Here is a 14,277-nt window from a genome sequence, read left to right as displayed (position 1 = left end):
CTCGGGTATATAGCACTCGATTTGTCATTTTTTAATTTTATGTATTATATTTGGATATAGTTTATCCGAGATGTGCTTTTAACTATTTTTAAACACTGTATACGGAATAAGAGGTATTGTGCATATATAGATAAATATCCTATATGTTACACATTTTCGTAAATATTATATTTAAATAATTTAAATAAAAAATTTCCTTTTGATTGGGTGAGAGTTTTTAAAAAAAATTAAGAAAATAAAAATAATTTTATATTTAAATATTTATATAAAAAAATTTTATTTATCAATTATATTTAAATATAATAATATAAAAATAGTTTTTTATTTATTTATTATGTAAAAAGGTATTTTTTAATAAAAAAGATTTTTTAAAAATATATAAATTGTAATTTTTTTAGAAAATAATTTTTATTTTTTTAATATTTTTATTTTATTATTAATTTTTTTTAAATAAACTAAAATAATAAAAAAATCATTTTATTAAAAAAATATATTTTCTCAACAACTTAATGGGAGTGATACACAAGCTAATAATACCTTTGGAATAACTTGAACGAAGAAGGCCCAGAGTGTCCAAAAACAGAATACAATACAGAATAGAGAAAGAAGAAACATTCATCAAGTCACTAAATAGTCTCACGTCATCAAAAGGAGAGAGAGAGAGAGATAACGCCCATTTTCGAAGTTGTCTTCTATAGCTTATGACTCACCCGCTCACTCGCTCTCAACTCGCCCGAGTCACCCCACTCACTCACTTCCTTCGCCCCAAACTAAAACCCCACAATCTCCCCATAACAACAACAGTTTCTCTTTCTAGAACCTTCTCCTTCGCACAATTCTCCACCGCTGCTACCCGCCCTATCCACACCTTCCTCCGGCCGGCGATGGACGACGCGCAAACGCCGCCGTCCGCCGCACCGGTGGGCGAGGACTTCGTCCACATCGAGGATCTGAAGATGGAGAGTCTCTCCGACAGCATGGTTCGCATCGATGAGGCTTCCGGTGCTGGTGCTTCTGCCGCCGTCGATGATTTGACGGTTCCTGAGGCTCCGGCGGAAAGTTCCGATCGACGTCCGCCGGAGCTCCCGGAGGAGCTTTCCAGGAACGTGATGGTGCTGTCGTGCGAGTCCTCTGCCGAAGGCGGTGTGTGTGATGTCTACCTCGTCGGCACCGCGCATGTCTCCGAGGTAACCTCTCTTTTGAACCGGAACAGGTTTTGCGTTTCGCTGCATTGAACATTGTCACTGTCTTTGATCGGGAACGTGATATTAGGGTTCTGTTATGTACAATTTAATTTAATTGGAATTCAGTTGTTGATATTTTTCTGATTCTTAACGAAATGGTCCTTTCTTCTTTTCATTATCATTATATCACTAATTTTACGTGTTTTTTTTTAGCTTGCTTAGCAAGCCTTTGATTATAAGCTGTTACGAATAAGAATGAGCTAATTTTTTATAATAGAAGAAATTTGCTACTAAGAAGGAAACAATAATACAAAGAGAACGAACCAGAAAGAAGACATCTATTTTGCAACTGAAAGAAGGTCATGTGTTTTGCATCAAGTAGAAGTGAAATACTTGTTCGAATTTCTACCATTAAAAATGTGATGCGAGAGTTATGCAATGCCCCAACTAAATACATCAAACAATTGCATAAACTACATACTGCCACAAAGTTTTGCTTTCTTTTTCCTAATCCAGGAAAGCTAGAAACAATATTCTAGGACACACCAAACGCTAACCGGATAAACCATTGCATGAAAATTCAGCCATAGAGCAAAGCAAAAATAAAGTTAAAATAACTAAATAAATAAGACGTGTAACGGTGTAAGTGATTCTAGACTAAGTTGAACTAATTATAGGTGTAATTCAGATGGGGAATAGACAGGTTATAGCTTAATATTCAAGCTTAAATATACATTGTTGGTTGCAGGAATCAAGCAGAGAAGTTCAGGCAATTGTCAGTCTTCTGCAGCCAGAGGTGTTTCCCTTGAACTCGGTTTAAAAGTTTGTTGATACTTGATAGATGGGGTCATTCATCTGTTTAGCTGTCTGCTGTTTTGCCTTATATTTTTAACGTGGATACCATGTGTCTGGGCTTTCTTTGGCTGCAGGTTGTCTTCTTAGAATTGTGCTCAAGTCGTGTGGCAGTGCTTACCCTGCAAAATCTTAAGGTTTCTGCTTTATACCCTTCCTAGATGATTTTTGTATCACTTTCTTTGTGCAGACATTTTACTTCTGCCCCTTTGTATTTAAGAGCATAGACTTTACATTTATGGGAAATGATATTACTCTTAGTGGACATCAGAATGCTAACTTCTTGGAGTGAAGAGTTTGAAAGATTTCATATCAGATTGCTTAATATTTTTGTGTCTTACTAGTGTTAGACTGATGGTTGAACATCATTATTTTTGGGAGAATAAAATATTGGCCTTTTACCTTAATGATTTAAGTTTGGCTAACCTATGAGTAGTTTATTTTTACTTTCACGCAAAGGTGAGATCTATCATATTTTCTTTCAGCAATAGCCAATATGATGATAATTGAAAGTAAATTGTTGATCAGTGGCCTAGATATTATGTTATTATTAAACTATAGTGCCAACTAGTTTCCTTGATTTTATAATACTACTGATGTTTTATTCCATCATTTTTTTCAATAGTTTGGTTCTTATTTGGTTGTTCTGTCATTATGTTACTTCCTATTGAGTTATTTATTTGTTTATTTTATGTTTATTTATTTCCTGGATCTCCCTCTATCAGGTACCCACGATGGCAGAGATGGTTGCGTTGATAAAGAAAAAACATAATATGTTTGAAGTACTTTATGGCTGGTTCCTTGCCAAGGCATGTTTACTGTTTTTGACAATCATATTTATCTTCCCTTTGAGAATTGCTACACTGATCTTTGAGTCGTTCTTACTCAAGATTGTTGTATTTCTCATATTCCCTATTTTTTCTTCCCTGAACATTTCTACAGATTGCTAGCAAGCTCGAAGTCTTTCCTGGCTCTGAGTTTCGTGTAGCATATGAAGAAGCAATGAAGTATGGTGGCAGGGTGATCCTAGGCGACCGCCCAGTACAGGTTGGTTAAGCCTTTTGTTTTAATCTGTGCCGACCGTTGGGAGGAACTCTAGTCATCTTGTAATTTCAAGTATAACTCTGCTAGAAAGATTGAAATAAATTATGTTGCATAAGTATAGTTTTCCATTCCTTTTCATATCCTGGTGTTCTTTCGGTTGAGGATAAATTCATGCAGTATAGCTGCCAGAAATGCTACTTGTAATATATAATGGTGTGGTGCGGAATGCTATATCTTCTTTCAATTGGAATTTCCTGTATTTTTCCCCCCTGGCATATGTGTATACTTCATACCAAAAATGGTTTTAGAGGATTAGGTTTGCATATGTTTGAGTATATTTAAGGGTATGGAAATGTATGGTTTATGCACTGTCTTACAGCAGTAAAGCAGACAGGCTGTTACAGTGACTTGAGCTTTTGTGACTACCATGTCGCAAGATAGCATTCTTACTGTTGCATGAAGATGTAACATCTAAAATTCCATCCCACATTATTATTTTCAGCACTTGCTATTTCATTTAGTACTCATGTATTGTGTTCTCTGATTGAAACAGATTACAGTTAGGAGAACATGGAGTAAGATGCCACTTTGGCATAAGACAAAGTTTTTGTACTCTCTACTTTTCCAAGCAGTTTTTTTACCCAGCTCAGATGATCTCAATAAAATGGTAGATTGCATAATCCTGATTGACTAGCCATTATAAGTGTTAATTTATCATGTCAATGTTAAATTGTTGTCTATATCCTAACCTTTCCTTGCTTTCTTCAGTTGAAGCAAATGAATGATAGTGATGTGCTAACTTTAGTTATTCAAGAAATGAGTAAGCAATTTCCAACTTTGATGGAGACTCTTGTGCATGAACGAGATCAGTAAGCTCTTTTTAACTTGTTACTATTGAAATTTCCTTTATTAAGTCTGTTGCTTGTTGCCTTTTCCTTTGCACTTTAAAGAATGGTTCCTTCCATCAGCATTTGTCTCCACAGTTTTGTAATCCACAGCGGAGGGGGTTCTAGGAGGATATACAGGATATGGTTCTGATATTGACACTTCCCAAAACTGAATTGAAATACCAAGGAGGATTAAACTTCATACAAGTGTACCTATTTTGTTTCAAAGTGTAGGATGTGGAAGACCTTTCAATGGGTTGTCGTAGATAGAATGTAGTTATTTATTATGTTTTAAATTTTTAAATCATCTAACCAGATACACCTTTTGGCTAGCGCGCTATAGCATTATGGGTGTTCAATGAAATAGGTTCCTTATACATGGAATGAACAGTACGTCATAGCGCCCTAGAAAGCACAAACATGCTTACTTAGTGGTGTGATCACTCCTCTATCTAGGTACACTTCGTACTGCCCTAGAAGGCACAAATACTGTTCAACCTAATAAAAAAGCACAACCCTATAACCTACTTCACACCAACTACCTCTATCTTTTGGAAACTGTACCTTTTGTCAACTGAAGAGATAACAATTATGGAGACAGATCAAGTTAATCTAAGGATACTTTAGAAAGTAGTGAATATTCAGAATTTGTCATTCGATGAATATTTGAAGATAATAGATATTGTGTCTTAAGTCTTAACCCAACCTCAAAAAAATTAAAAATAAAAATCCATGGCCACCCACCCAAATTTTGGTTATTTGTGTGTCCTTCAAGTTTAAAAATTTTGGTTTCTCCTAGTCTGTTGTAGGCTTGTAGCTATGTCAATGCCTATGTTTCATAGTTATAGGTTATTTAATGCGTAAATTTTCCTTCTTTTTTCTTGTGTACAAACAGCATCCTCTGCCTTCTAGCGGTGTTGCAGATCATTTTTTCACTCTTTAACCCATCTTTTGTATGCCCTTTATGTTTCTTCAGAACTAGAATACCCCTGTAACCCTCCTTCCTACATTCTCTTTGCACCATGTATTGATAAAAATCATGAAATCCATACCATGCATTTACTTTTGTAGATATTTTTATGGGCACAGCTTTACTTCACACGGGAGCATTGAGGTTGACTAACTACACTGGTTCTATCAATTGGCCATTTGGCCTCTTTGTCTAGAATGTCTATAAATTTTTTTCCCCCGATACATATAATTATGCATTAATATTTTGTCTATGATATTGACTACATATGACAATATATGTGACTATATAGATACATGTCCTCGACATTATTAAAAGTGGCTAGCGAGAATAGGTCAGTGGTTGCTGTTGTTGGGAAGGGGCATCTCCAAGGAATAAAGAAGCATTGGAAGCAACCTGTAATGGTTAGTGAGACATTTTTTTCCCTATGTTGTGTAATTTTATATATGCTATAATTTTGCCCTTCAAAGGTGATATCTTTGTATCATTCTTGATATATTAGATTTTCTGACCATAAGTTTGCTTTTTTACTATTATTTTTCAGATGAGGGATCTAATGACAGTTCCATCCCCAAAACCAGCTATGTCTGCAATCAAAATCCTCACATCTGTGGGTGTTGCCGTGGCTGGGGTGGCCATCATATCGGGCATATATCTTTCATCCAAGAAATGACTCACTTGACAGATACAGAGATACTATCATCTACAAACTACAGGATATTAAGTATTAACTGAATCATGGGCTTAAACAAATGTTGCTATCCGCAGAAAAGTTGGGGCAAAGTCATTTAAATTTTTTCTTTTTTTACACATAATGAATCGCAATTTTACCTAAATCGCACATTTTATTTTATTTTTTTATAACTAAAGTAACTAGTTTGCGCTTATAAATGGCAAGATGCCGAGATTGAACATATATGCTTTCAACAGTGAACACATGCTAAACACCGAGTTCCGTCATCCGAAACCCCATGATTGCAAGTTGCTCCTCACTGCAATCTTGTGTTCCTCACGCTGTCACGGGAAAGGATTCCTTAATAATTTATCCCTTTTTGGTTAATTTTCACTTCAAACATTCTCAATTCTCCCCCTCAACTCTGCCCCACCCAAACACCATTTCAGCAGGCAAAAATTTTAAAAGAGGATTACCCAAAATATTAAATCCATCCAACTCCACTCCTTTTTAGTTGCCGCCAACATTTGAAGGTAGTTTCAAAATTTTTTCATATGAAGTATGGGTAGTTTCAAAATTTTTTCATATGAAGTATGGATATTTTGCTAAATTGTCGTGTCGGTATATTAGACACATTCTGAATATGACACATACGCGTTTTCCATGTCCACACATGTCTTGTCCAAAAAAAAAATAAAGTTGTCAGACACGGTGAGAATATAACATACATAGTACCCCTAACTTTTTTCCTTCCACTTTCTTTGTCTTCACACCCACTCAACCTCTCTTCGTCACTGTCAGTCTGTCGCCACCTTCGATCTCACCTCATACAGGTGATCGTCATTCTCATCACACCCTTTCGGCCTTTCCACATCCACTCACTCTCAATCTCAGCATCTGCTCTTTGCTATCGTGGGTGTTTGTTGCTGCTCCCTGCTCGCTGCCGTGGGAGTTCATCGCCTCTCCGGTTGCCATCTGCCTCCTCCATTTCAAACAAGAGAGAATTTTCCTTTTTCCATAATTCAAATTTTGGTTTTGTAATTGTATTTTGCTCTGTGTTTCTGAGCTTCTCTTTAATTCTGTTTTTACTCTGTGATTCTCTTGTCTCCTTATTGATTTATCATTCATCAATTGTTAAGTTAGACCTCTGCTATTGTGTGATCATCAATTCTAATACTTCATATTTGATTAGTGATTACATTATTCAGTAGTTGTTGTTTTGTACAAAAGAAATTAGATTGTGCAAAAGTAACTTTTGTTCTTAATTATTGTAAGATTGTGAGAGATGAGTTCAGAGAATGTTCAAAACGATTCTAAAGAAAGTGTAGATAAATCCTTATGAAAATTTGCAATAAAGAAAGAAAAGGTTGAAAGTGATGAAAATCTTGAGTTTCAATGTAAATTTTGCAAGGTCTTATTTAGTGGTTCTTACACTAGAGTAAGGGCTTGTTTGGGTGAGCTTCTACGAAAAGATCTTTTTTCGAGTTATCTTTTTTTAAAAGATCTTATAGAGAAGTAAAAGTAATTTTATGTTTGGATATCTCATGTAAAAAGGTCTTTTTATCAATCAATTATGTTTGGGTATAACAATATAAAAGTACTTTTTTGTTTATTTATTACATGAAAAACATCTTTTTTTTAAGGAAAAAAGATCTTTTAAAAAAAGATGTAAATTACAGCTTCTCAAAAAAGATCTTTTTTTGATTTTACTAGTGCTTTTACTTTTACTACTAGAAATTTGCCAAACACGTTAAAAAATAAAAAAAGATCTTTTTTCATTGAAAAAAGATCTTTTTTTAACAAAATAATGGCGCCCAAACATGCACTAAGAGTACATATATTGAAGATTTCAGGAAAAGAAATTAGATTTTGTGTAAAAGTTACATCAACAAAGCTTGAAGAACTTAAGAAACTTGATAGTGAAAGCACATTGTTGCATAAAAGTAAAAATTTTAAATCAATTCCTCTTTCACCCTTATCTAAAAGAAAAAGAAGGACTACTGGACCTTTAGTGAATGCTTTTAATGTGAATGAAAGAGAGATTCTAAATTTACATATTGTTAGAATATTTTTTTCATCTGAATTACCTTTTAGTCTAGTAAAAAATCTTTATTTTGTCAAAATTTTTTCTTATGCTGTCAATAATTATATTGATGGTTATATTCCTCTTGGGTACAATAAATTGAGGACAACTTTACTTGAGAAAGAAAAGTAACATGTGAAAAGAATGTTAGAGCTTACCAAAAATTCATGGAGTGGAAAGGGAGTAAGCATTATAAATAATTAATGGAGTAATTCCCAAAGGATGCCTCTTCTTAAAGGTTGTAGATTGTTGAGATGAGATCAAGGACAAGGATTATGTTGCAAAGAAAATAAGAGAAGTCGGTCTCTCAAATGTAGTGCAGATTGTGGCTGACAATATGCCAGTTCGTAAAGCGGCTGGTTTATTGATTGAAACTGAATTTTCATCTATTTATTAGATTTTTTGTGTTGTTTATACTCTTAGTCTTGCTTTTAAAGGATATTTGTGCAGCTAAGAATAAAGAGAAGAATAATTTTGTTTATGAAAAATGTTCATTAATTATTCAAATTGCTGAAGATGCTTCTTTCATAAAAAAAATTTCATTGTTAATCATCATATAAGATTATCTATTTTCAATAAATTTAATTTATTAAAGTTGTTTAATGTTGCTCCTACTCGATTTGCCTCCACCATTGTGCTGCTCAAAAAATTTAAGTTGTTTAAGTAAGAACTCAAAAAAATGGTTATAAGTGAGAAGTAGTCTTCATACAAGGAAGATAATATTGGCAAAGCTGAATTAAAAAAAAATTGAGTGAAAATTGATGGCAAAAAATTGATTATATTCTTACTTTCACAAATCATATTTATGATATTTTAAGAAGTACAGATATGGATGCACCTACAATTCATTTGGTCTATGAGATATGTGATTCAATGTTCAAGAAGGTAAAAAGTGCTATATATCTCTATATAAAAAAAAAAAAGATAAACAAGGGTCATCATCCGTCTATAATGTTGTGCATTCAATATTAATTTAAAGATGGACAAAAAGTAGCACACTCCTTCATCGTTTAGCACATTCATTGAATCCAAGGTAACCTAACTCTTTACTTTTATAATTTATAACTTTTATTTATAAGTAAAGATAATTGAATTATTACTAATTTTTTTAATCACTAATTATATAGGTATTATAACCATTAATGATTGAGAGAAGATTCTATACAAATTTTTTCTCATCAAGATAACCAATGAGAGAGTTAAATGTTTGAAGATGTATTTTCCTAATGAAGAGAGGAGAAAAATAAACATTGAATTTATAAATTTTTCTTATGGTAGAGGTGCCTTTGATCCCTTGAGTGATAGAGGCATAATTAATGCAAAATCTTAGTGGCTAATTCATGGTAGTAAAATAAAACTTCTTCAACCAATTAATTTTAGACTACTAGAGTAACCATCTTCATCTTCTTGTTGTGAAAGAAATTAGAGCACTTATTTTTTTATCCATTTTTTAAAAAAACAAATTGAAGCCTAAATGTGTAGAAAATTCAGTAATTGTCCATACTAATCTTCGTCTTTTTTTAAGAAAAACTCCACAATACAACAAAGGATAAACTATAATGTAGAATATTGCAAGAGATGACTTTTCACGAATTGATAAAGAAAATAGTATTTTTGAAGTTGCCCACCTTTCTCTTAATGAATCGAAGTTGGAAAAAATAAATTTTTTTAATAATGAAAATATCAACCATATATGATAGAAAAATAGTACGACTTTAGATAATTTTTTTAGTGTATATGTAATGTACAAAATTTTTACTAATTTTATTAAAACATAAGAATTTAAAATTTTATTTTTTGAATACTTATATATTATAAAAAAAAAATGCATATCATATAATTGTTTTTGAAAATAGTGATTGGTTGAATGTTAATAAATATATTATTTATATAGCGAATTCACATTTTCTTGCTGCTAATAATTCTCTATTTTCATGATTGTGGCATAAAAGACTTAGGCAAGCTGCTACTAGAACTATTCATACTATTCTTCTCAATGTAGTATTCAATCTTCTAATAAAATTGATCCATCTGTCCTCTTAGTTTGTGATAATTGTGCCACTGTCAAGATCCATACAAATGTGCCGCTACTATTAAAATTATGACCTTGCTCCTCTTCAAATTGTCTATTCTATTATGATGTTTGGGCTTTGGGTCCTGCTCTCTTGATTTCACAATTAGGATATATATATGTCACATTGCATCGGATTCGATGGTTCGAGAATGTTTAGACTATTAAATAGTCTTATAATAAAATATATTTTTTAAGTTTTTTAATAACTGCTAAATAGTTCTTATCTAACTCTAATTATAAATTAATTCCTCATGTATTATTTAATTATAAAATCTATTTTTTATTTTATAAATTATTATTTTATCATTCATCTATTATGTTTATTAATAACCAAAAACAAAAACAATAACGAATTAGATCTTCCATTTATCGTAATAACTTTTTTGGCAATCCCAATTGATTAAAATTTTATTTTTGATCCATTACATCCGTAGAAGGTTGTGAAATCGCGTTTCTTAGAAAATCAATCGATTGGATTAACAAAACAATCGACTGGATTTCAGATTTTCCATAACTCAATCGATTGAAATTCAGGTTACCACAAAACAATCAATTGAAAATTGCAAGACAGTATGGTTTGTCCAAAAATCAATCGATTGGTCATATTACCCAATCGATTGAACTCATCAAAGCAATCTGGGTTTAATTAATTCAATCAATTGGTTATGTTACCCAATCGATTGACTTACGCTATTAGAATGATATATGAAAGTTTAATCGATTGGTATGTGATGCGCGGATAATTTATACGCTTTTTGGCATTATTTTTAGGTAGTTTTTAGTATGATCTAGTTACTTTTAGGGATGTTTTCATTAGTTTTTATGCTAAATTCACATTTCTGGACTTTACTATGAGTTTGTATATTTTTCTATGATTTCAGGTATTTTCTGACTGAAATTGAGGGACCTGAGCAAAACTCTGATAGGAGGATGACAAAGGACTGCTGATGCTGTTGGAATCTGACCTCCTTGGACTCAAAATGGATTTTTTGGAGCTACTAAACTCCAAATGGCGCACTCTTAACCTCATTGAAAAGTAGACATCCAGAGCTTTTCAGCAATATATAATAGTCCATACTTTATTCGTAATTAGACGATGTAAACTGGCGCTCAACGCCAGTTCCATGCTGCATTCTGGAGTCAAACGCCAGAAACACGTCACGAACCAGAGTTGAACGCCCAAAACACGTTACAACTTGGCGTTCAACTCCAAGAGAAGCCTCAGCTCATGGATAGATCAAGCTCAGCCCAAGCACACACCAAGTGGGCCCCGGAAGTGAATTTATGCATCAATTACTTACTTCTGTAAACCCTAGTAGCTAGTTTAGTATAAATAGAACTTTTTACTAGTTTATTAGATGTCTTTGACTATCTAATCTTTTGACCACATATCTGGTCTTTCTCCCTATTTTCGAATTTCATATCATATTTTGGGGGCTGGCCATTCGGCCATGCCTGGACCTTCATCACTTATGTATTTTCAACGGTGGAGTTTCTGCACACCATAGATTAAGGGTGTGGAGCTCTGCTGTACCTCAAGTTTCAATGCAATTACTATTTTCTATTCAATTCGACTTATTCCTATTCTAAAATATTCGTTACACTTCAACATGATGAATGTGATGATCCGTGACACTCATCATCATTCTCACATATGAACGTGCGTGACTGACAACCACTTCCGTTCTACCTTAGACCGGGCGCATATCTCTTGGATTCCTTAATCAGAATCTTCGTGGTATAAGCTAGAATTGATGGCGGCATTCATGGGAATCTGGAAAGTCTAACCTTGTCTGTGGTATTCCGAGTAGGATTCCGGGATTGAATGACTGTGACGAGCTTCAAACTCGCGATTGTTGGGCGTGATGACAAACGCAAAAGAATCAAGGGATTCTATTCCAACATGATCGAAACCGACAGATGATTTTAACCGTGCTGTGACAGAGCATTTGGACCATTTTCACTGAGAGGATGGATGTAGCCATTGAAACGGTGATGCCCTACATACAGCTTGCCATAGAAAGGATTGACAAAGAGAGTTGTGACAAAGTGTGATTTATGTTTGAGAGCACTAAGTCTTTGGAGCCATTGTTGATGATCACAATTTCGTCCACCAAGTTTTTGGCGCCGTTGCTGAGGATTGTTCGAGTTTGAACAACTAACGGTTCATCCTGTTGCTCAGATTAGGTAATTTTCTTTTCAAAAAAAAGTTTTTAAAAATTTTTCAAAATTTTTCTTTGTTTTTGTTTTTCCCAAAAATTATTTTCGAAAAAAATAATAAAATAAAATACACAAAAATATCTTTTCCTTAATTTTCTCATAATTTTCAAAAATTTGAGTTGACTTAGTCAAAAATTTTTAAAATTAGTTGTTTCTTACAAGTCAAGTCAAATTTTCAATTTTAAAAATCTTATCTTTTCAAAACTTTTTCAAAAATCAAATCTTTTTCATTTTTCTTATTAATTTTCGAAATTTTCTTTTTAAAAAATGTTTTTCAAAAATCTTTTTCTTAGTTTTATCTTTATTTTCGAAAATTATGCTAACAATTAATGTGATTGGTTCAAAAATTTGAAGTTGTTAATTTCTTGTTAAGAAAGGTTCAATCTTTAAATTCTAGAATCTTATCTTTTAGTTTCTTGTTAATTAAGTAATTAATTTTAACTTTAAAAATTAAATCTATCTTATCCTATCTTTTATATCATATCTTTTTCAAAAATTTGATTTTAAAATATCTTATCTAACTTCTTATCTTCTTATCTTTTCAAATTTGATTTTAATATCTCTTCCAACTAATTATTTGACTTTTTGTTTGTTTCTTGTCTTTTTCAAAACCACCTAACTACTCTCCCCTCGCTAATTTTCGAAAATACCTCCCTCTTTTTCAAAAAAATTCTTTTTAATTAACTAATTGTTTTAAATTTTAATTTTAATTCTATCTCATCTTTAATTTTCGAAAATCATTAACTCCTTTTCAAAATTAATTTTCGAATTCTCTCTCTCATCTTCTTCTATTTATTTATTCATTTACTAACACTTCTCTTCACCTCTCTTCATCTCCAATCACTGCCTGTATCCTTACCCTTGTGTTTGGATTCTTCTTTCTTTATTCTTTTCTTCTTCTACTAATAATAAGAATCCTCTTTACTGTGACATAGAGGATTCCTCTTCTTTTCTTGTTCTCTTCTCTTTCATATGAGCAGGAACAAGGAAAAAAAATACTCTTGTTGAAGTTGATCCTGAACCTGAAAGGACTCTGAAAAGGAAACTAAGAGAAGCTAAATTACAACAATCCAGAGGCAACCTTTCTGAAATTTTCAAACAAGAGAAGGAGATGGCAGCCGAACCCAACAACAATAATGCAAGGAGGATGCTTGGTGATTTTACTAAACCCACGTCCAAGTTTGATGGAAGAAGCATCTCAATTCCTGCCATTGGAGCAAACAATTTTGAGCTGAAACCTCAATTAGTTGCTCTAATGCAACAGAACTGCAAGTTTCATGGACTTCCATCTGAAGATCCTTACCAGTTTTTAACTGAGTTCTTGCAGATTTGTAAGACTGTTAAGACGAATGGAGTAGATCCTGAAGTCTACAGGCTCATGCTTTTCCCTTTTGCTGTAAGAGACAGAGCTAAAACATGGTTGGACTCACAACCTAAAGATAGCCTGGACTCCTGGGATAAGCTGGTCACGGCCTTCTTGGATAAATTCTTTCCTCCTCAAAAGCTGAGCAAGCTTAGAGTGGATGTTCAGACCTTCAAGCAAAAAGATGGTGAATCCCTCTATGAAGCTTGGGAAAGATACAAGCAGATGACCAAAAAGTGTCCTTCTGACATGTTTTCAGAGTGGACCATATTGGATATATTCTATTATGGTCTATCTGAGTTTTCCAAGATGTCATTGGACCACTCTGCAGGTGGATCCATTCACCTAAAGAAAACACCTGCAGAAGCTCAGGAACTTATTGACACTGTTGCAAATAACCAATTCATGTACACTTCTGAGAGGAATTCCGTGAATAATGGGATGCCTCAGAGGAAGGGAGTTCTTGAAATTGATGCTTTGAATGCCATATTGGCTCAGAACAAAGTGTTGACTCAGCAAGTCAACATGATTTCTCAAAGTCTGAATGGATGACAAATTGCATCCAACAGTACTAAAGAGGCATCTTCTGAAGAAGAAGCTTATGATCCTGAGAACCCTGCAATGGCAGAGGTAAATTACATGGGTGAACCTTATGGAAACACCTATAATTCATCATGGAGAAATCATCCAAATTTCTCATGGAAGGATCAACAAAAGCCTCAACAAGGCTTTAATAATGGTGGAAGAAATAGGCTCAGCAATATCAAGCCTTATCCATCATCTTCTCAGCAACAGACAGAGAATTATGAACAGAATACCTCTAACTTAGCAAATTTAGTCTCTGATCTGTCTAAGGCCACTTTAAGTTTCATGAATGAAACAAGATCCTCCATCAGAAATCTGGAGGCACAAGTAGGCCAGCTGAGT

At 33.4% G+C, this 14,277-nt stretch overlaps 1 protein-coding gene and 1 non-coding gene across 2 annotated transcripts; one reads left to right on the top strand and one right to left on the bottom strand.

The window, feature by feature from the left end:
• The first annotated feature begins 594 nt into the window (after positions 1-594).
• LOC130970263 (uncharacterized) lies at positions 595-5,851 on the top strand. Its single transcript, XM_057896286.1, has 9 exons — positions 595-1,187; positions 1,933-1,980; positions 2,114-2,173; positions 2,762-2,845; positions 2,979-3,083; positions 3,634-3,747; positions 3,849-3,949; positions 5,230-5,341; positions 5,482-5,851. Exons 1-9 carry the CDS (start codon positions 702-704, stop codon positions 5,608-5,610), a joined length of 1,239 nt encoding a protein of 412 aa, XP_057752269.1. The 5' UTR covers positions 595-701; the 3' UTR covers positions 5,611-5,851.
• A 7,646-nt stretch (positions 5,852-13,497) lies between these two features.
• LOC130972158 (small nucleolar RNA R71) lies at positions 13,498-13,601 on the bottom strand. The gene has a single exon (XR_009083353.1). It is a non-coding gene; the product is annotated as a small nucleolar RNA R71 (small nucleolar RNA).
• Positions 13,602-14,277: the final 676 nt, after the last annotated feature.

Source organism: Arachis stenosperma, chromosome 3 (assembly GCF_014773155.1).
Source record: "Arachis stenosperma cultivar V10309 chromosome 3, arast.V10309.gnm1.PFL2, whole genome shotgun sequence".
Lineage (NCBI taxonomy): Eukaryota > Viridiplantae > Streptophyta > Magnoliopsida > Fabales > Fabaceae > Arachis > Arachis stenosperma.
This window is presented reverse-complemented; position numbering and strand designations above follow the sequence as displayed.

Coding starts and splice junctions, on each gene's coding strand:
- LOC130970263 (XM_057896286.1), top strand. CDS start 702: ATGACTCACCCGCTCACTCGCTCTCAACTCGCCCGAGTCACCCCACTC. Junction 1,981..2,113: donor TCAGTCTTCTGCAGCCAGAG/GTGTTTCCCTTG, acceptor CTTTGGCTGCAG/GTTGTCTTCTTAGAATTGTG. Junction 3,748..3,848: donor CAGATGATCTCAATAAAATG/GTAGATTGCATA, acceptor TGCTTTCTTCAG/TTGAAGCAAATGAATGATAG.